The sequence below is a fragment of the Oncorhynchus masou genome, chromosome 21 (assembly GCF_036934945.1).
Source record: "Oncorhynchus masou masou isolate Uvic2021 chromosome 21, UVic_Omas_1.1, whole genome shotgun sequence".
In the NCBI taxonomy this organism is placed as follows: domain Eukaryota; kingdom Metazoa; phylum Chordata; class Actinopteri; order Salmoniformes; family Salmonidae; genus Oncorhynchus; species Oncorhynchus masou.
The window spans coordinates 13840378-13862076 of NC_088232.1; the positions used below are offsets into that span (position 1 = coordinate 13840378).

A 21699-nucleotide genomic window follows, 5' to 3' on the forward strand; every position below is an offset into this window, starting at 1 on the left:
TGGTTTCCATGTGTTTGATACCATTCCATTCACCCCATTCCAGCCATTATTATAAGCCGTCCTCCCCTCAGCAGCCTCCTGTAAAACACGCACACACACACACACTGGAGGAGACAGACACACTGGAGGAAACAGACACACTGGAGAAGACAGACACACTGGAGAAGACAGACACACTGGAGAAGACAGACACACTGGAGAAGACAGACACACTGGAGGAGACAAACTGACACACACACACACACACACACACACACACACATACACACTGTAGGGGAGACCCTGGAGGAGACACACAGAGAGGCAGATTAGTGGAGAATCCCTTTATAAAGCAAGCAGTGTGCAGGAATATCTTCAGGTTTCTTCTGCTGGTCATGCTCACTTTAAAATGAAATGTCACCGATTGGGACTATGAGTCAGTGTGCTGACCTGTGGATCCTTTTGACATTCGCACAGAATACAGACACTCCCCACTGGGCACAAACTGGTTGAATCAATGTTGTTTCAACGTAATTTGTCCACATATTGAGACATGAAATCTAGGTGGAAAATACATTGGATTTGCAAAAAGTCATCAACTGTTGTTTTGAGGGTAAAATTTAAATCACAGGATTTTCAACATAGTCATAACTTTTATCAAATTCAACCTTGTTCAATTTGTACATTTGAAACAACATCAGATCTTCAACGTTATATCCACTATCAGAAAAAAAACTACAAGGCTGATCAGCTGATCTATCTACAGCTATGCATTTGGTCTCTCGTCCAGGATTTTAACTTCTTGCGTCGAGCAATCCCGGATCCGGGATCCTATTTATAGCCTCAAGCTCATTAGCATAACGCAACGTTAACTATTCATGAAAATCGCAAATGAAATGAAATAAATATATTTGCTCTCAAGCTTAGACTTTTGTTAACAACACTGTCATCTCAGATTTTCAAAATATGCTTTTCAACCATAGCTAAACAAGCATTTGTGTAAGAGTATTGATAGCTAGCATAGCTATAAGCCTAGAATTCAGCCAGCAACATTTTCAAAAATCATTCAAATAAAATAATTTACCTTTGAAGAACTTCAGATGTTTTCAATGAGGAGACTCTCAGTTAGATAGCAAATGTTCAGTTTTTCAAAAAATATTATTTGTGTAGGACAAATCGTTCCGTTTTGTTCACGTTTGGCTATGAAAAAAACCTGTATCCAGTTATAGCCTCAAGCTCATTAGCATAACGTAACGTTAACTATTTATGAAAATCGCAAATGAAATTAAATGAATGTGCTAGCTCTCAAGCTTAGCCTTTTCTTAACAACACTGTCATCTCAGATTTTAAAAATATGCTTTTGAACCATAGCAAAACAAGCATTTGTGTAAGAGTATTGATAGCTAGCGTATCATTTAGCGTAGCATTTAGCGGGCAACATTTGCACAAAAACAAGAAAAGGATTCAAATAAAATCATTTACCTTTGAAGAACTTTGGATGTTTTCAATGAGGAGGCTCTCAGTTACATAGCAAATGTTCAGTTTTTCCTGAAAGATTCTTTGTGTAGGAGAAATCGCTCCGTTTTGTACATCACGTTTGGGTACCAAAAAAACATGAAAATTCAGTCATCAAAACGGCGAACTGTTTTCCAAATTAACTCCATAATATCGCCTGAAACACGGCAAACGCTGTTTAGAATCAATCCTCAAGGTGTTTTTCACATATCTCTTCATTGATATATCATTCGTGGATGTCTACTTTCTTCACTGAATCGCTTGGAAAAAGACGTGCAGTTGAAGATGACGCACCAATTTCGACGGAGGACACCAGGCGGACACCTGGCAAATGTAGTCTCTTACGGTCAATCTTCCAATGATATGCCTACAAATACGTCACAATGCTGCAGACACCTTGTGGAAACGATAGATCGGGCAGGCTCATTCCTTGCGCATTCACAGCCATATAAGACAATGAAAAACAGAGCCTCAAAAATCCTGCTCATTTCCTGTTTGAAGTTTCATCTTGGTTTCGCCTGTAGCATCAGTTCTGGGGCACTCACAGACAATATCTTTGCAGTTTTGCAAACGTCAGAGCGTTCTCTTTCCAAAGCTGTCAATTATATGCATAGTCGAGCATCTTTTTGTGACAAAATATTGCGCTTAAAACGGGCACGTTTTTTTATCCAAAAATGAAATAGCGCCCCCATAGATGTAAGAGGTTAACGTCTTAGTGATCCCTTCACGCGCCAATCCCTTTAGCGGGATCGATTTGACAACATCCAGAGCGCCAAATTCAAATTGCAGGAATATCAATATTCAACATTCATGAAAATATAAGTGTAATACATCAAAATAAAGCTTAACTTCTTGTTAATCCAGCTGCTGTGTCAGATTTCAAAAAGCCTTTACGGCGAAAGCAGACCATGCGATTATCACATGAAAATCATTTTTCAACCAGGCAGGTGCGACATAAAAGTCAGAAATATCGATATAATAAATGCCTTATAAAGAAGATCTTCTTCTTTTTGTAATCCCAAATGTCTCAGAGACACAACGAATGATCGTATTGTTTGGTAAATTCCTTCTTTATATCCCCAAAATGTCCATTTATTTGGCTTGTTTGATTCAGAAATACACCGGTTCCAACTTGCCCAACATGACTACAAAGTATCTAATAAGTTATAAACTTAGTCCAACACATTTCAAACAATGTTCCTAATCCAACTTCAGTTATCCTAAAATGTAAATAATTGATAAAATTTAAGATGGGATAAACTTTTTCTAATACCGGATAAAAACAACGTGAAGCGAGTTCCTGTTCACGAGCACCTAAATAGTAGGGAACTTCAGAGTGACACATGGAATGAATTGTTATTTCTTCATTTCTCAAAAGAAAAACATCGACCAATTTCTAAAGACTATTGACATCTAGTGGAAGCCATAGGAACTGCAACCAGGCTCCTCATAAATAGAGTTTCCCATTGTAAACTATTGGGAAATCCTATGACCGCAATTTGTTTTCTTCCCTGGATGGTTTGTCCTCGGGTTTAGCCTGCCAAATCAGTTCTGTTCTATTCAGACATTATTCTAACAGTTTTGGAAACTTTAGAGTTTTCTATCCAAATCAACCAATTATATGCATATCCTAGCTTCTGGGTCTGAGTAAGAGGCAGTTTACTTTGGCGCAATTTTCACCCAGAAAAGTTAAGCTCTACTTAGCTTTAGAATATGTCACTGACTAATACCAATCGTGAGAATGATTATTGAGCGTTCTCTTAATAACTAAATAGATTCACTGTTGTTATCGAAGTAATTTCAAGAGATGGGTTTAACAGAACAAATTTAAGCATACTTTATATGCCATATATCATCAATGATTCTCTTTAGGCCTATATTTAGCCTTTTATTATTAATATTATAAATATTATTATTGTTATAGAATTTGCAAAGTCATCTACAAAACTTTATTTAAAGTGTGTTTGAAGTTTGATTTGATTCACGTCTCAATTTCAGCCAAACATCTAACTTAAAATAATATAACTAAATTAAATTAAATAAAACAGTAAATGCATTTTTAATAAAATTTGATTTGATTTTGTCATGATCTTTAACTAATATTTTTGATTGAGATGGAACAGTTATTTCAACATATCAATTCTTAAATGGTTGATAAACTGGAATTAAAGTCAGACAAAGTCAATGGTACAAAATATGCAATCCCTTTGGTTGTGGGGACAACAAAAACACAATTCAATGTCACTTTTGCAATGCACTTTTGCCTATTAACTTGTCCACAAGTTAACAAATTATATGTTGGATTCACGTCTCCAACTAAACCAAAAATATAATTTCAAGAATAGGATTAAGCTTGTGCCTCAGATTAAACTATCTAAGCATTAGATACAGCTCCTTTAAATGTTGATATTTGTATTACAAATATAACTTTTGTAATACAGTTAATAGCCTAAAGTTAGCCTGGTTCCTCTCTAGGTTTCTTCCTAGGTTTTGGCTTTTCTAGGGAGTTTTTCCTAGCCACCGTGCTTCTACACCTGCATTGCTTGCTGTTTGGGGTTTTAGGCTGGGTTTCTGTACAGCACTTTGAGATATCAGCTGATGTACGAAGGGCTATATAAATAAATTTGATTTGATTTGATTTGATTAAAGTTAGGCTATTTTACAAACTAATGTGACAGTATTTATTCAACCTTAAAATTAGTAACACATCCAGAGCCACTTATTGAGGTTCCTGAAACTATAAAGATCTTCTTCTGTAATCATAGAAAGCGTGCATGTTCAAGATAGTATGCAAAGGTTGCAGGTCTGTGGAGATCTTCACAGTTGTTATAATAATCTGTGCAGAATATTAAACAGCATGGATTACTTGTACTTTTAATGTAATCTCAACTACAATACAGGTCATTCAGGGTTCACAGTGAAGCACACAGAAACTAGAGGCCATGAGTAAAGAATGGCTGAGTTATTGATAAATCAGATTTATGTGTCCATTTAAATAATTTGTAAATCCACTCCACAATGGCCTATCAACTTGAAACCGTTTAAGTTCGTCAGAGACATTACCATGATGAACCAAGTCTGGCATTGATATCCTAAAAAATAAGGAAACTATTAACAATTTACTTTTGTTACGCTAATGCTTAAAATAAGTATATAGAATCTTCTCATGGACTAAAAGTCAGATTCACTGCAAATTTGTTTTTTGGTCATAATAGTCCCTACGTTGATGCATTCAAAGATGTCCACACTATTCCAGTAGGTGCATATTAGCACATGCACTAATATGCTACAATTTGCTGAATGTACACACCAAATGTGGAATGTAGGCCTATTGTACATGTCTTAATTTAGTTCAAAAGCTAAGGGATTGGCCAAAACAAACAAAAGTTATTGACAAATAAAAAAATTGAATTTCCCTTGTTCATTTAAAACAATGTAAATCGACTCCACAGTGGCTTATCAACTTGAAACGTATCATTGCTATCATGGCCATCCCTAAAATAAAACATACTGAATTTGGTATTGATATTTCAAAAAACAAGGAAATTATTAAAACTTCTTAGGGCTAGCCCCCTTTTTTTTCTCAATTTCCGCCTGAATGACGTGCCCAAAGTAAACTGTCTGCTGCTCAGGCCCTGAAGCCAGGATATGCATATAATTGGTACCATTGGAAATAAAACACTTTGAAGTTTGTAGAAATGTTCAAATAATGTAGGAGAATATAACACAATAGATATGGTAGGAGAAAAACCAACTGGAATTGTTTTATATTGTTGAGAGACCATCCTCTTCGAATGGCAAGTATAAGTTCATATTGAAAATTAGCTCCCTGGATGCAATTCCTATGGCTTCCACAGGAATGTCAGCAGTCTATGTTCAAGGTTTTAGGCTTGTAACTTAAAAAATGAATAAGAAATATCAGTTTTAGTACAGGGATACAGTCTTTGAAATTTGTGTTTGTGCGCCATGAAGACAGGACGCACCTGCACCTTTCCTATTGAACATACGTCTTTCCGTAAGCAATATTATAGTATCTGAGAAATAAATTGAAACTTATTTTGACTTGTTGAAACAAAGTTTAGGGGTAGATTTTCGGATTCCTTTCTCTGCATGTTGAACGAGTGGATTACTCAAATCGATGGCGCCAACTAAACAGACTTTTTGGGATATAAAAAAGGATTTTATCTAACAAAATGACACCGTAATGACACCGTAATTTTTCATATTGCAAGTGTAACACAAAGCAAGACCCAAGAGTAAAAATTTGAACATTTTGTCAAAACTTATCACCCCTTAAAAAAGTGCTTTCTAGACCGTTTTACGAAATTCTTTCTATTTTTTTGTCTATTACACATGTACAGTATAAGAACTTTATGAACATACTTTTGTCAAAGTTTATTATCATATATATATTTTTTTACTTGTCCATAAGGCATACAGTGGGGAGAACAAGTATTTGATAAACTGCCGATTTTGCAGGTTTTCCTACTTACAAAGCATGTAGAGGTCTGTAATTTTTATCATAGGTGCACTTCAACTGTGAGAGACAGAATCCAAAACAAAAATGTTTTCAATGAGGAGACTCTCAGTTAGATAGCAAATGTTCATTTTTTCCAAAAATATTATTTGTGTAGGAGATATCGCTCTGTTTTGTTCATCACTTTTGGCTAAGAAAAAAAACAACAAATTCATTCACTATATCGCCAAACTTTTTTCCAAATTAACTCCATAATATCAACAGAAACATGGCAAACGTTGTTTAGAATCATCCTCAAGGTGTTTTTCACATATCTATTCGATGATAAATCCTTCGTGGCAGTTGGGTTTCTCCTCAGTAGCAAACGGAAAAGTACTGCAGCTGGAGATTACGCAATAATTGCAATGGAGGACACCAAGCGACCACCTGGTAAATGTAGTCTCTTAGGGTCAATCTTCCAATGATGTGCCTACAAATACGTCACAATGCTGCAGACACCTTGGGGAAAACGTGGAAAAGGTAAGCTGACTCCTAGCTCCTCCACAGCCATATAAGGAGTCATTGTCATGAGGTGGTTTCAAAAAATGCGGCACTTCCTGATTGTATTTTTATCTGGGGTTTTTCTGTAACATCAGTTCTGTGGCACTCACAGACAATAGCTTTTCAGTTTTGGAAACGTCAGTGTTTTCTTTCCGAAGCTGTCAATTATATGCATAGTCGAGCATCTTTTCGTGACAAAATATCTTGTTTAAAACAGGAACGTTTTTCATCCAAAAATTAAAATAGCGCCCCCTATATCGAAGAAGTTAAACATATTGCAAATGGACAAAAGTCAGCCAGCAAGTCACCGTCCATCAGTCAATTGGATATCATTCTGACACCAAACTGACAAAATTCACAGCGCCTTCTGTTCAAACCATAATAAAAACATAAAATAAGTAGTTACGTTCTAGCTGCGGGTCCAGTTCTGACATAATATGTAGGCCTAGCTGAGGCGACCCCAAATACCAAGTGTCGGCTCGACAGGTCATTCGGTGCCCGAGCAACGACCTTAATTGGTGTTGAAACTCCACATTTTACGGGCGTTGTTATGGGGTCCTTGAATAAGCTATCGGACAGAAACGTTGGGGTCCGTCTCTAGGGTTAATGCCACATGGTCAAGGTTAGGCTTGCACAGATCGGGAGGACCTCAGGAATGTTCCTGAGGTCTAATTGTGGTTCCAAACCTAACTGTTCTCCCACTGTCACCCAAAAGCACCAGCAATTTAGGGCCAGGCTTCATTATGGGCCTATTTTTTTCATAGTCGCTGAGCTCAGACCGAGCAAGCTACGGTCAAGTGGGGCATCTCGTTGAGATTATGAGAGAGATTATGATAATGCCATTGCAGGCTCTGAGTGTCTTTAAGCACTGCACTTTGTCACTCCATCCTTGCTGTGTGTGTGTGTGTGTGTGTGTGTGTGTGTGTGTGTGTGTGTGTGTGTGTGTGTGTGTGTGTGTGTGTGTGTGTGTGTGTGTGTGTGTGTGTGTGTGTGTGTGTGTGTGTGTGTGTGCGTGTGCGTGTGCGAGAGAGAGAGCGAGAGAGAGAGAGAAAGAGAGAGAGAGAAAATAAGCTTTTCTTTGACATCTGTTGGGAGAAATGACTGACTTACAGTTCATGAGGGTTGAATGAGTGTGTGTTATTTCAGAAAATCCTAGAAAATCACAGAAATCTCACAGAGCTCCGAAACACACTTCAAAAAGATTTGTCTGAACACGCTGCAACTGGATCTGTAACTTTAAAAAAATAAGCCTTTTTTTGAACATCACCAATTGTACAATTGTACAATTTTTCTTAAATTACAATAGATAAATGGCTGGTTCTTTTTTTCCTGACACCGTAGGTTCATTTACTTTGACGTGAAGCAATGAAATTATTGCTCTATTTTCATTTTTGACATTTAATCCCAGAAAAATGGCCATAACTCAAAAAACATTGAGGCCTCGGCGCCATCTTGTTTGCGGCCAACTGCCCATTATGACAAACCTATGCTCACCAAGTTTCGTCTACGAAGTCTTTTCCGTTTAGGAGAAAAGGCCACGTCGTGATTGGTGATGTTTTGTACATTTGCAATATGATTCCATTCGCACTCTTGTGGGATTTACCGGGACAGCGGAAAAATGACCAAAATTTGAACATTTTATAAAACGGAAACCGAATGACCGAGAGACTTCGTTTGATGACTTCCTGGAAGATCCGGCCCTGCTGCACGGCTCGCCGCAGTCCGCAAATTTTAGAAACGTTAGTAAGGGACTGTACATTTGCAATGTGTACTTTCTCACTAACCATATGGCGAATGTCAAAATGTTCCATTAAGGTATGTTATACTCAGTGTATGGACACAAAATATGTATTCCCATTTGATAACACATTTAGATGACAACTAAACCAAACATCAGACATTGTTTTTTCATTGGAATTTGGTTTTGATTTGAGAAGGTTGAAAGCATAGTGACATTGGGAATTCAACAAACTTCTCGCTGTCTTTTGAGTGGGTCAATAAAGGTTTCTCATTGGTCAACGTCTCAACCGAATATTACCAACATTTCCACGTTTAAATGACATGGTGTGCCCAGTGGGTCAGAATTCAGTAGTTTATTTGAATTAGGTTGTTAGAATTTGAAATGTGTGAATATGTCTTTTTTGACACAGAAAAAGGAAAGACTTTCCACAGATGCCTTTTAGACGGCAGAGACGTTGTCACCCGTAAATATTCCATGACATCGATGTTTGAGTAAACAGAGACTAAATGAAAGAAATGTTGAATATTGCAGGATGGCAAATGTTAAGGAGTTGAGTTCCACCATCTGTATGTATTTTAAAGCTTTTTTCAAGCTTTCAGATTGGAAATTACAAGCGGGATATGGGTGTACATAAAACATAATAAAGCATTTATACAAGGCTAATCATAATTCCTTTTCTATCTACTCAGGAGGCACAGAAGAAGGATGAGAAGCTGCTGATGTTCCCTGAGAAACTTCAGGACATCCAGAGCGCTTCCAGGTGAATAGTCCTTCATTATGCGGTCTTCATAATGTCGGAAACAAACTAGGAATAAGTCGTTTGAACAGTCCTCCAACTCATAATTTCCGTAAAGTCAAGACACTCAGGTGTCAAATATGTGCCGCAACTACAACGTCACCTATTCAGGAAATTATTTAGAAGACAGCATTTTCAGCAGTTAAATGCAACAACAATATATTATTTATCAAAATCAATCAAAAAAAGAAACGTCCTCTCACTGTCAAGTGCGTTTATTTTCAGCAAACTTAACATTTGTAAATATTTGTATGAACATAACAAGATTCAGCAACTGAGACAAACTGAACAAGTTCCAAAGACATGTGACTAACAGAACTGAAATAATGTGTCCTTGAACAAAGGGGAGGGCTCAAAATCAAAGTAACAGTCAGTTGCTGGTGTGGCCACCGGCTGCATTAAGTACTTGCTCCTCATGGACTGCACCAGATTTGACAGTTCTTGCTGTGAGATGTTACCCCACTCTTCCACCAATGCTCCTGCAAGTTCCCGGATATTTCTTGGGGGAATGGCCCTAGCCCTCACCCTCCGATCCAACAGGTCCCAGACGTGCTCAATGGGATTGAGATCTGGGCCCTTCGCTGGCCATGGCAGAACACTGACATTCCTGTCTTGCAGGAAATCAAACACAGAGCGAGCAGTATGGCTGGTGGCATTGTCATGCTGGAGGGTCATGTCAGGATGAGCCTGCAGGAAGGGTACCACATGAGGTAGGAGGATGTCTTCCCTGTAACGCAAAGCGTTGAGATTGCCTGCAATGACAACAAGCTCAGTCCGATGATGCTGTGACACACCACCCCAGACCATGAACAGCACTCCACCTCCAAAAGGATCCCGCTCTAGATTACAGGCCTCAGTGTAACACTCATTCCTTCGAAGATAAACGCAAATCCGACCATCACCCCTGGTGAGACAAAACCGTGACTCGTCAGTGAAGTGCACTTTTTGCCAGCCCTGTCTGGTCCAGCGGCGGTGCTTTTGTGCCCATAGGCGACGTTGTTGCTGGTGATGTCTGGTGAGGACCTGCCTTACAACAAGCCTACAAACCCTCGGTCCAGCCCCTCTCTCATCTGCTGTAACTCGGGCAGTTGTTGTTGCCATCCAGCACCTGTCCCGCAGGTGTGATGTTCGGATGTACCGATCCTGTGCAGGTGTTGTTACATGTGGTCTGCCACTGCGAGGACGATCAGCTGTCCGTCTCCCTGTAGCGCTGTCTTGGGCGTCTCACAGTACAGACATTACAATGTATTGCCCTGGCCACATCTGCAGTCCTCATGCCTCCTTGCAGCATGCCTAAGGCACGGACACTGGGCATATTTCTTTTGATGTTTTTCAGAGTCAGTAGAAAGGCCTTTTTAGTGTCCTAAGTTTTCATAACTGTGACATTAATTGCCTACCGTCTGTAAGCTGTTAGTGTCTTAATGACTGTTCCACAGGTGCATGTTCATTAATAATTTATAGTTCATTGAACAAGCATGGGAAACAGTGTTTAAACCCTTTATAATGAAGATCTGTGAAGTTCTTTTGGATTTTTACCAATTATTTTTGAAAGACAGGGTCCTGAAAAAGGGGCATTTATTTTTTTGCTGAATTTATTTATACAGTTTTTGAACACTGTAATTTGATTTTGACCATAATAACTGTAGTTTATGGTTAACATACCTAGTTAGCCAATTGGCATTTTCAATTACCTCAAAGCACGTGAATACATACAACTTAATGCTCAGAGTTTGTAAGTTTTGTTTCAAAACACTCTGACTTCAAGGACACAGCATTTGCACTGCTTTCCTTTGACAGGAGTTTTAGAACTAGTTCACCTAGAAGACGCCCAGTCAATTTCACACCCATTATCTATGAATGCCCTATACTGTATAATGACTTTTAATGGGCTCTTTTCACAATCAATATCACTGACTCAGTTCCTGGAATGCTATGTGTAGCCTATAGGTTCTTGCTTCAGCCACTGTTCTTAGAGAGCATTAGCATGATTATTTCCCTCCATTAGTGTCAGGACCCGGTTACGAACCTGGGTCTCCGGAGCGAGAAACAGTCACTTAACCAACTGAGCCACGAATAGTCAGCAGAACCCAGAAGATGAGGCAGACACAGCAGTACTTAAGACGGTGTATTTAATAAAGTAACAAAGGAGAAGTCCTTCAATACAAAAATGGAAAATCCAAAAGGTGGTAGGAATAGCACAAAAAAGCCTCAAGAGATACTCAAAAACAAAAACAGAATTCCACAAGAGCATCCACCGGAATCGACAAGAATACACAGAACACTAGGGCTGGGTGCTAACATACAAACACAGAGCACAGAACTGAGGGAAACTAAGGGTTTAAATACAATCAGGAGAAACGAGGCACAGGTGCAAATAATAATGGGGAACAAGGGAAAAAACATAAGGTCAAAAAGCACAATGGGGGCATCTAGTGACCAAAACCCGGAACAACCCTGGCCAAATCCTGACAGAATCCCCCTAGGAACGGCTCCTGACGTTCCTACCAGCTCTCTCAGGGTGGAGGGCCCTGAACTGACGAATGAGGTCAGGGTCCAGGATGTCTTTGGCAGGAACCCAGGAGCGCTCCTCGGGACCGTAGCCTTCCCAGTCCACCAGATACTGCCAGGACCGCTGCACCCGGCGGGAATCCAGTATCCGATGGACGGTATAAGCCGGCTGGCCTCCAATGACACGAGGCGGAGGGGAGGTCTGTCTGCCGGGACAAGGGGAGAAAAACAACAGGTTTTAACAATGAAATGTGAAATGTGGGATTAATCTTAAGGGATCTGGGTAAGTGTAGGCGATAAGAAACTGGGTTAACTCTCCTGGCAACCTTGAAGGGACCGATGTATTTTTGGGACAGCTTGCGAGACTCCACCCGTAGAGGTAAGTCTCTTGTGGAGAGCCAGACTCTATGGCCGGGGCGCAGGGTAGGCCCGGGACGGCGACGTCTGTTGGCTTGTTGTTGGTACCTCTGTGAGGAACGCATAAGATTAAGACGGGTCTTCCTCCACATAAGCCGACAGCGTCTGACGAACTTCAAGGCTGAAGGCACTCTGACTTCTGCCTCCTGGTCCGGGAACAATGGAGGAGCATAGCCAAACTGACACTCGTGCGGGGACATACCAGTGGAGGCGGAGCGCAAGGTGTTGTGCGCGTATTCGGCCCAAACAATAAAGGATGACCATGTGGACGGGTTGTCACGAGTCATACATCGGAGGGTGGTTTCCAGCTCTTGATTCATCCTCTCTGTTTGGCCGTTGGACTCCGGATGGTACCCTGAAGATAGACTGGCAGAAGCCCCCATGAGTTGGCAGAAGGCCTTCCAAAACCTTGAGGCGAACTGGGGACCTCTGTCAGAAACCACATCTTGAGGAATGCCGAAGACTCGGAACACATGATTAATTACCAACTCAGCCGTTTCCTTGGCAGAAGGTAACTTAGACGAACCTGGCCGCCTTTGAAAACCTGTCGATTATGACTAGGATAGTAGTATTGCCATGGGATGGAGGAAGTCCAGTAATAAAGTCCAATGAGATATGGGACCAGGGTCTGTGGGGAACAGGTAAAGGGTGAAGGAGTCCTTGAGGGCGGAGGTGAGAAGATTTGCCCTGGCAGCACACGGGACAGGCATTGACGAAAGTGGCAACGTCTTCTCTTATGGTAGGCCACCAGAACTTACGCTGGATGAACTCCAAGGTGCGACCTACGCCCGGATGACAGGTGAGGCGAGAGGAGTGCCCCCACAGAAGGACCTGAGTCCTCACTGCCTTGGGGACAAACAACCGATTGGCAGGACCTCCTTTCGGGTCCGGTTCGCTAGCTTGAGCACGTCTCACGGTATCCTCAACTTGCCACGAGATCGGAGCCACAATCTTAGCAGCAGGAAGGAAAGGCATGTCCGTGTCATCTCGAATGGCAGGAGCGTAGACTCGGGACAGGGCATCCGGTTTGAGATTCTTCGACCCGGGCCGATAGGTGAGGATAAACTGGAATCGATTGAAGAAAAGAGACCATCTAGCTTGTCTAGAGTTCAACCGCTTCGCCTGCTGGATATACTCCAGATTTTTGTGGTCCGTAAGCACTTGAAACGGGTGAGAAGCCCCCTCGAGCCAGTGTCTCCATTCCTTCAATGCCATCTTAACCGCTAGGAGTTCACGATCCCCCACATCGTAGTTCCTCTCAGTCGGGGTAAGCCGGTGTGAGAAGAAAGCGCACGGATGAAGCTTCTTGTCTTCACCCCTCTGAGACAGGACAGCTCCAACACCAACCTCTGATGCGTCTACCTCCACCACAAATGGTTCATCCGTAGTCGGTAGTATCAGGATGGGAGCAGAGAGAACGCGCTGCTTGAGTCCTTGGAAGGCCGTTTCAGCTTCTCTTCCCCACAAAAACCTTGCATTGCCACCCTTGGTTAAAGCTGAGAGAGGGGCTGCCACCAAGCTGAAGTTCTTGATGAACTTGCGGTAAAAGTTTGTGAAGCCCAGGAAACGCTGAACTTCCTTAACGGATTTGGGGGTGGGCCAATCCGCTACCGCCCCTACCTTCCTGGGGTCCATTTGGACTTGACCGGGTTCCACTACAAATCCCAGGAATTGTACTCGGGATGAATGGAATTCACATTTTTCCAGCTTAACGTACAGATGGCTGTCCAGGAGGCGTTTGAGTACTTGTCTGACATGCTTAGTGTGTTCTTGAAGGGAGCTCGAAAAGATGAGGATGTCATCCAAGTAAACGAACACAAATATGTTAAGCATATCCCTAAGCACATTGTTTATGAGCGCTTGGAACACCGCTGGGGCGTTGGTCAGGCCGAAGGGCATCACCAAGTATTCATAGTGACCAGTAGGCGTGTTGAAAGCGGTCTTCCACTCGTCACCAGGTCTGATCCGCACAAGATGGTATGCGTTCCGCAGGTCAAGCTTAGTGAAAACAACTGCTTCCTGGAGCAGCTCGAAGGCTGTGGCCATAAGGGGTAGCGGGTAACGGTTACGGACGGTTATGGCATTGAGTCCCCGGTAGTCGATGCAAGGACGTAATCCACCGTCTTTCTTGGCCACAAAGAAAAACCCTGCTCCCGCCGGGGAGGTGGATGGACGCATGAGGCCTGCTTCCAGAGCATCCTTGATGTAGGTATCCATAGCAGCTCGTTCGGGTGGAGATAGGGAAAAGATCCGACCCCTGGGGGGCAAGTGCCCGGAAACAGGTCGATGGGGCAATCGTAAGGTCTATGGGGTGGTAGCATGGTGGCCCTCTGTTTGCTAAACACCAGTTTGAGGTCATGGTAACACTCGGGAACTCGGGTCAGGTCGATGGATTCTAAAGACTCGGGAGTAGAACTCGGGGAATTCTGGAAAATACAAGTAGCTTGGCACGTAGGACCCCACTGCTTGATAGTGCCCACAGACCAGTCGATGTGAGGGTTATGGCTGTGAAGCCAGGGGTATCCAAGGACGAGAGGGAACTCGGAACAGGAGATCAAATGAAAGTTCATCAATTCCTGGTGTTGTGAAACTGAAAGTCGCAAGGAGGTAGTGACATGAGTGACAAGTCCAGATCCCAAAGGGCTTCCATCCAAAGTAGTGACCCTCATGGGTTCACTTAGAGGTTCAGAGGGAACGCCATTCTCCTTCGCCCAGACACCATCCATGAAGTTACCTGCGGCTCCAGAGTCTACCAAGGCTTGAAGGTGAAGCTTGTGGTTGTCCCAGGAGAGGGTGACTGGAATGAGCAGACGGGAGTTGGACGGATGGGAGGAGGTTATGTTTCCCGTTACAGTTCCCCCGGTCTGTACGGGACAGAGCGTTTCCCTGGAGCCCGGGACACGTGGAACGGAAATGGCCCGGTTTGCCGCAATATAGACAGCGTCGCTCCCTCATCCGGCGGTCTCTCTCAGCCTGGGAGATGCGTCCAATCTGCATGGGTTCCGATGGAGCCAGCGAGGATAAAGGTGGGGACTCGGAGCTGGGACTGATAGGGGCTAGAGGTCTACGGTTGAGTTCTCTCTCTCTCAGACGCTGGTCAATGCGTGAGGCCAACTTGATCAGGGACTCGAGATTGTCCGGTGGTTCCCGAGTGGCTAGTTCATCTTGGATAGTGTCGGAAAGGCCTTTCAGAAAGCACACCGTGAGCGCCTCGTTGTTCCAGCCACTTGCTGCTGCCACCGTGCGGAACTGGATGGCATAGTCCGTCACGCTGCGCCAACCTTGGTGGAGAGTCAGGAGCTGTTTGGCTGAGTCAGAACCACTGCTTGGGCCTTGAAACACTCGTTTGAATTCCTCAGCAAAGGCAGAGTAGCTGGCACAGCAGGAACTATGGGCATCCCACACAGCAGTAGCCCAGGCCAGGGCTTTTTCCGACAGCAGGGTGATGATATAAGCGATCTTAGACCGGTCGGTGGGAAACGACGAGGGTTGTAGCTCAAAGGAGAGAGAACATTGGGTGAGAAACCCTTTACAAGCACTTGGATCACCTGAGAACCGTTGGGGAGGTGGAAGACGAGGTTCAGCCAGGGGGTTAACTGCCATGGGTACGTGAATCTGAGGTACTGGGACGGGAACTGTTGCCGGGGTAAGACGATCAGATATTTGCTTAATGGAAGTCAGCATCTCCGACAGAAGATGAGAATGTCTAGCCATTAAGGCCTCTTGCTGAACCAGGGCGGCTTCGTGGCGTTGGACAGTCTCCTGGTGGTGGGACAGCATGGCAAAAAGGTCCTGGGAACTGGCTGCCTCTGGGTTCATTTTTGGCTCTGTGTTTCTGTCAGGACCCGGTTATGAACCTGGGTCTCCGGAGTGAGGAACAGTCACTTAACCAACTGAGCCACGAATAGTCAGCAGAACCCAGAAGATGAGGCAGACACAGCAGTACTTAAGACGGTGTATTTAATAAAGTAACAAAGGAGAAGACCTTCAATACAAAAATGGAAAATCCAAAAGGTGGTAGGAATAGCACAAAAAAGCCTCAAGAGATACTCAAAAACAAAAACAGAATTCCACAAGAGCATCCACCGGAATCGACAAGAATACACAGAACACTAGGGCTGGGTGCTAACATACAAACACAGAGCACAGAACTGAGGGAAACTAAGGGTTTAAATACAATCAGGGGAAACGAGGCACAGGTGCAAATAATAATGGGGAACAAGGGAAAAAACATAAGGTCAAAAAGCACAATGGGGGCATCTAGTGACCAAAACCCGGAACAACCCTGGCCAAATCCTGACAATTAGCCCTATCTAATGCTGCCCCACCCACAACATTTCTTCTGCCCCACCCACTAGCTGCAGTCTGGTAACATGTCTGCTGCCCCAGCCACATCCCTTAGCTGTTTACCTGCAGAGAGCTGGGACCAAAGTAACAAAGCCTACCATCAGTAACACACTACACCGCCAGGGACTCAAATCCTGCAGTGCCAGACGTGTCCCCCTGCTTAAGCCAGTACATGTCCAGGCCCGTCTGAAGTTTGCTAGAGAGCATTTGGATGATCCACAAGAAGATTGGGAGAATGTCATATGGTCAGATGAAACCAAAATAGAACTTTTTGGTAAAAACTCAACTCATTGTGTTTGGAGGACAAAGAATGTGGAGTTGCATGCAAAGAACACCATACCTACTGTGAAGCATGGGGGTGGAAACATCATGCTTTGGGGCTGTTTTTCTGCAAAGGGACCAGGATGACTGATCAGTGTAAAGGAAGGAATGAATGGGGCCATGTATCGTGAGATTTTGAGTGAAAACCTCCTTCCATCAGCAAGGGCATTGAAGATGAAACGTGGCTGAGTCTTTCAGCATGACAATGATCCCAAACACACCGCCCGGGCAACGAAGGAGTGGCTTCGTAAGAAGCATTTCAAGGTCCTGGAGTGGCCTAGCCAGTCTCCAGATCTCGACCCCATAGAAAATCTTTTGAGGGAGTTGAAAGTCCGTGTTGCCCAGCAACAGCCCCAAAACATCACTGCTCTAGAGGAGATCTGCATGGAGGAATGGGCCAAAATACCAGCAACAGTGTGTGAAAACCTTGTGAAGACTTACAGAAAACATTTCACCACTGTCATTGCCAACAAAGGGTATATAACAAAGTAATGAGATAAACTTTTGTTATTGGCCAAATACTTATTTTCCACCATAATTGTCACGCCCTGGTCTATATTTATTATGTTTTCTTCATTTATTGGGTCAGGCCAGGGTGTGACATGGGTTTATTTGTAGTGTGTTTCGTCTTGGGGTTGTGTGGGGTGTATAGATTAGTCTATGGCTGCCTGAGGCGGTTCTCAATCAGAGTCAGGTGATTATCGTTGTCTCTGATTGGGAACCATATTTAGGTCGCCTGGGTTTCACTGTGTGTTTGTGGGTGATTGTTCCTGTCTCTGTGTTTGTTGCACCAGTCAGGGATGTTTCGGTTTTCGACGTTTGTTGTTTTGTATTGTTCGTGTTTTTTCATCATTAAAGATGTATCGAACGAACCACGCTGCATTTTGGTCCGATCCTTATTCCACCTCTTCGTCAGAGAAGGAGGTAGAAGAAACCCGTTACAATAATTTGCAAATAAATTCATTAAAAATCCTACAATGTGATTTTCTGGATTTTCTTTCTCATTTTGTCTGACATAGTTGAAGTGTACCTATGATGAAAATTACAGGCCTCTCATCTTTTTAAGTGGGAGAACTTGCACAATTGGTGGCTGACTAAATACTTTTTTGCCCCACTGTGTGTGTGTGTGTGTGTGTGTGTGTGTGTGTGTGTGTGTGTGTGTGTGTGTGTGTGTGTGTGTGTGTGTGTGTGTGTGTGTGTGTGTATATATATATATATATATTTATTATACTCCATTTAAAATACACTTTCATATATTTTATGGGTGGTCACAGCAGAAATCAAACACACAACCCTGATGTTGCGAGTGCCATGCTCTACCAACTGAGCCACACAATGTATTTTAACAGCCTTTGGATGATTTGCATATCCCGCAGAATATCAGTGGAAAACATTGAGTTGGAGTTCTCGTCTCTCTACGTCAGGACCAGATCCCTGGAGGAGAAGGTCCAGAGTGACCCAGAGCTCCTGGAGCAGCTGAACCCCTTCCTGCAGGTGGCAGCACATTTAGTCAGAATCTAATTTAGGAATTCCGCCCTCATGCTCTGATTACGGTGCATGAGGGCGGCACACAGTGAAGGCATCCTTAGCCAGTTGTGGTATATAAGGGGATCCTAGGGTGACTGTAACATAGAAATGTATATCAGATAACTTACCACTATGGTCTCAATTGGAAGAACACCCTATAAGCATAAGAAAATACTGGCCAATATGGGCCAATATCCTAAATCCCTGATATACGGTATCACCAAGCCCCCTGTTTTCGGTATATTTTGATGGTAATAATATGTTATAATTCTTTTATATCTTATCTGTGTCTGTCATCCATTGTTTGCCATCCCCAACAGTGCTCCACAAGGACACTCCAGGACCTGAAGAGGTGTAGGCTGGACCTGCGGAAGGAGGGTAAATCGCTTATTGACTTCTTCTGTGAAGACAAGGACACCTTCATGCTGGATGAGTGCTTCCGCATCTTCCAGGACTTCTGTCTCAAGTTCAAAAAGGCTGTCAAGGTGACTCTTTTCTTTAAATATTTCAATTTGAAATCTTAAGTCTCTACTAAGTAGTTTCAGATAAGTAATGTAACTCACATTCTCTTTCTAACCTACAAATTCACACTCACATTAACCTGCACTGCATTTCCTGAAGTAACAAAACTAATAAACTCTTCAAAAGGACATACTGATGTAGATGTATGTAAACATATAACAAAATGTGGAAAAAGTCAAGGGGTCTGAATACTTTCCGAAGACACTGTACACAATGTTATTTATTAGCCCGTCCTTTCGCTGTCTCCGTCAGGATAACCGGGAGCGGGAGCATAAAGAGGCGGCCAGGCAGCGGCGTCTCAGAGAGCTGGAGGAGAAGCGCTTTGTCTGGAATGCCGACCAGCAGCAGGCTGCTGGCGCAGGTAATGGCGGCTTCGGCCGCAGCAGCAGCGAGAACGACATGGATATGCTCACCAAGGAGGACCTCCTGGACTTCCTCCAGCAGCGTCCCGCCAGCCCCCACAGCCCCCTGGGTCGTTCAGCCAGCGCCCGTCGCCACCGCCACACCGTGGCCGCCATGGCCGACCGCGAGCTTAACGAATACCTGGAGCTGTTCGGCAGTGACACGGCACTACCAGCTGACTATGCCAACAAGTTCAACAGCCTGCCGCGCTCCGGCCGCACCCTCCATCGGAGAACCGCCACCTGTCTTGTGTCCCAGGATGACAACCACAAGCTGGGGAATGGGCAGCAGGTGCTGGCCACGTCACACCGGGCTGAGACGGAGCCCATCAGCCCCTTGGCCATGTACTCTTTCACAGGCTTTAATGCCAGCGAGGAACCGTATAACAATAATAACAATTACACGACCGTGGCCGAGGGGAGCTATCTGCCTCGCTCATGTCAGAACCGTAACGTCTTTCAGAAGACGCCCAACCCCGGAGCGAGCGTCACGGCACACATGAACGTCAGCGTGAAGAGGCACGCTCTAGTCCTGGGAATTCAACAGTTTGACCTCCCCAGTCCAAACAATAACACAAATCAAATGCACTTCATTGACCACAAAGACTTGGTGGTAACGGACTTGGAAATGAAGACGGAATCTCCAAAGACACTCATTTTGGATACCCCTCCTCCTTGTTCAAAGAGTTTGGAAAGAGGACCAGAGCCCGTGGCGTGGGAAGGTAAAATGCCGTCCTCTCAGTTTGTGGTTGGCTCGCTTCAGAAGGAGGAAGAGGAGGAAAGCAGCACCGTCTCCTCAACCACCTGTGATATGCCCCTCCCTCTTGACCCCTCCGTATCCAATAAGACACCGGTGTTCTACATCTTAGACTGCACAGAAACGGACTGCTCCGTAGCGCTTGACTACTCTGAGATCGAAAGCTTGCCTCTAATGAGGGAAGGATTGGTCCCCGATGTAAAAAACACTGACTGCAACAACATCCAGGGGAACCTTCGAGACCCCAGCTCACTATCCTCCAACTCCAACTTTGATTCAACATCCAAAAACAATCAGTCTGTCTCTGCCTCCACAAATGAGCTGTCGGTGTCAAAGTCCACAGACGAACGTGCCCCATCCATTGGCTCACTCGTCACCACGGAAGAGGGGGACACAGATAGCTGGGACACAGCAGAGGCTAGGCAGGTGGGCGAGAAAGCTGTACAGACATATAGCTATAAACCAACACACGCCAAGACCAAGAATGTGTCAAAAGTTTCCAAAAACAGCAAAGTGGGTTGCGGCGTCAGGATATTGACCACCACTGAGAACCAGGGCATGCGGAAGGTGGTGCCCATCACCAAGCTAAGCCGGACTGGCCGTAATGCCAGGCGGGTGGAGAGACCCGCCGGAGGCCATGAGGGTGCCAGGCAGCCGCTCATCGACAAGAGCTCCCCAGCCAGGGAGATGGTTGAGAAGACCGGTTGGCCCGCCCGCTACTCCAGCTTGCCCCCAGAGACCAAATCTCAGGGGAACGCTGCCCTCTCTGGCTGGGCACGTGACCTCAACCTGCGAAAGCCCTCCTTCCGCAAGCCCAGCGCCAAGCCGCTGAGGAACCTGCCCAAGGCACCGCCGGAGGAGAAGATGTGCCGCTCCACCATGAGAGCCCTGGCTGCTCATGCCCAAGGTCAGGTTAGGACACCCTCTGAGGCTAGCGCCCCCGAGACACCTACTCACAGCTCCAAAACCCCATCAGCCACCCTGCCTGGCTGGGCACGCAACACTGTGGCCTCCTCCTCTCGGACCACCAAGAAGGAACTCGCTCCAACCCTCTCCAACCCCCTGACCCCCTCCAGGAGCCCCTCTCTCCTGTCCCGGAGCAGCTCCCAGAGTCAAGCACCCGCTCGGCCGCAAGCTGCTGCCACAACCACACCTCCTGCCAAAGGGGGACAGCATTCACCCCGGGGGGAGGAGAAGGAAAAGGCCCAAGAGGGTGGTCTGCAGAGGGTGCAGAGCGTCAGGGAATCAACTCGGGCGAGCACTCAGCGTAGCGACACCCTCCCATCGCCACCCACCCGTGAGCGCTCACGCAAGAGCAGCAGCTTCTCCGAAAAATCTGTCCAATCCACTACGTCATGTAGGACCATCAAGCCCACCTGGAAATAGAACTCAAATATGGTGGAACTTGATTGGAGCAAGAGAGGAAGAAATGTACTATGGTTTTCCCCATATACTGTAGACTGACATTTTGTGTCCTCTTTCATTAGCTACTCTAAGACATCCAACCTCATCCATATCAAGTCATTATACAGGGCTCCGTCAACACGTATTGTATGAACTGCAAAAATATATAATGCACTGTATTCTTCATGAGCCCCCATTTGTTTTTGAGCATTCTTCACGGGGAGACAGAACTGACAAATGGCAAAATCCCCCTTTTTTCCTTCTTTGCCTGTGTTGTGGTCTTAAACTCTATTTAATTAGGTATAATAACATGACAAAAAAGAAAAAAAAATATGATGCTTTTTTTACAACCCATTTTAAGATGGTGTTTACAATGGTATTTACTTAAAAACGATGTGGTAGTAACAATGGATATTTTCTGGTACTCACCTCAAAGAATTCAACACT

The 21699-nt window shown here is 44.3% G+C and overlaps 1 protein-coding gene across 1 annotated transcript in view; it reads left to right on the top strand.

Annotated features, from left to right (window-relative positions):
- Positions 1-21234, top strand: part of LOC135508589 (FH2 domain-containing protein 1-like) — a 44662-nt gene extending 23428 nt beyond the window's left edge. The window contains exons 8-11 of the mRNA XM_064928855.1: positions 8942-9012; positions 18018-18135; positions 18489-18653; positions 18943-21234. Coding sequence (XP_064784927.1) covers positions 8942-9012; positions 18018-18135; positions 18489-18653; positions 18943-21234 — 2646 coding nt within the window. The remainder of the gene's footprint in view (positions 1-8941; positions 9013-18017; positions 18136-18488; positions 18654-18942) is intronic.
- Positions 21235-21699: the final 465 nt, after the last annotated feature.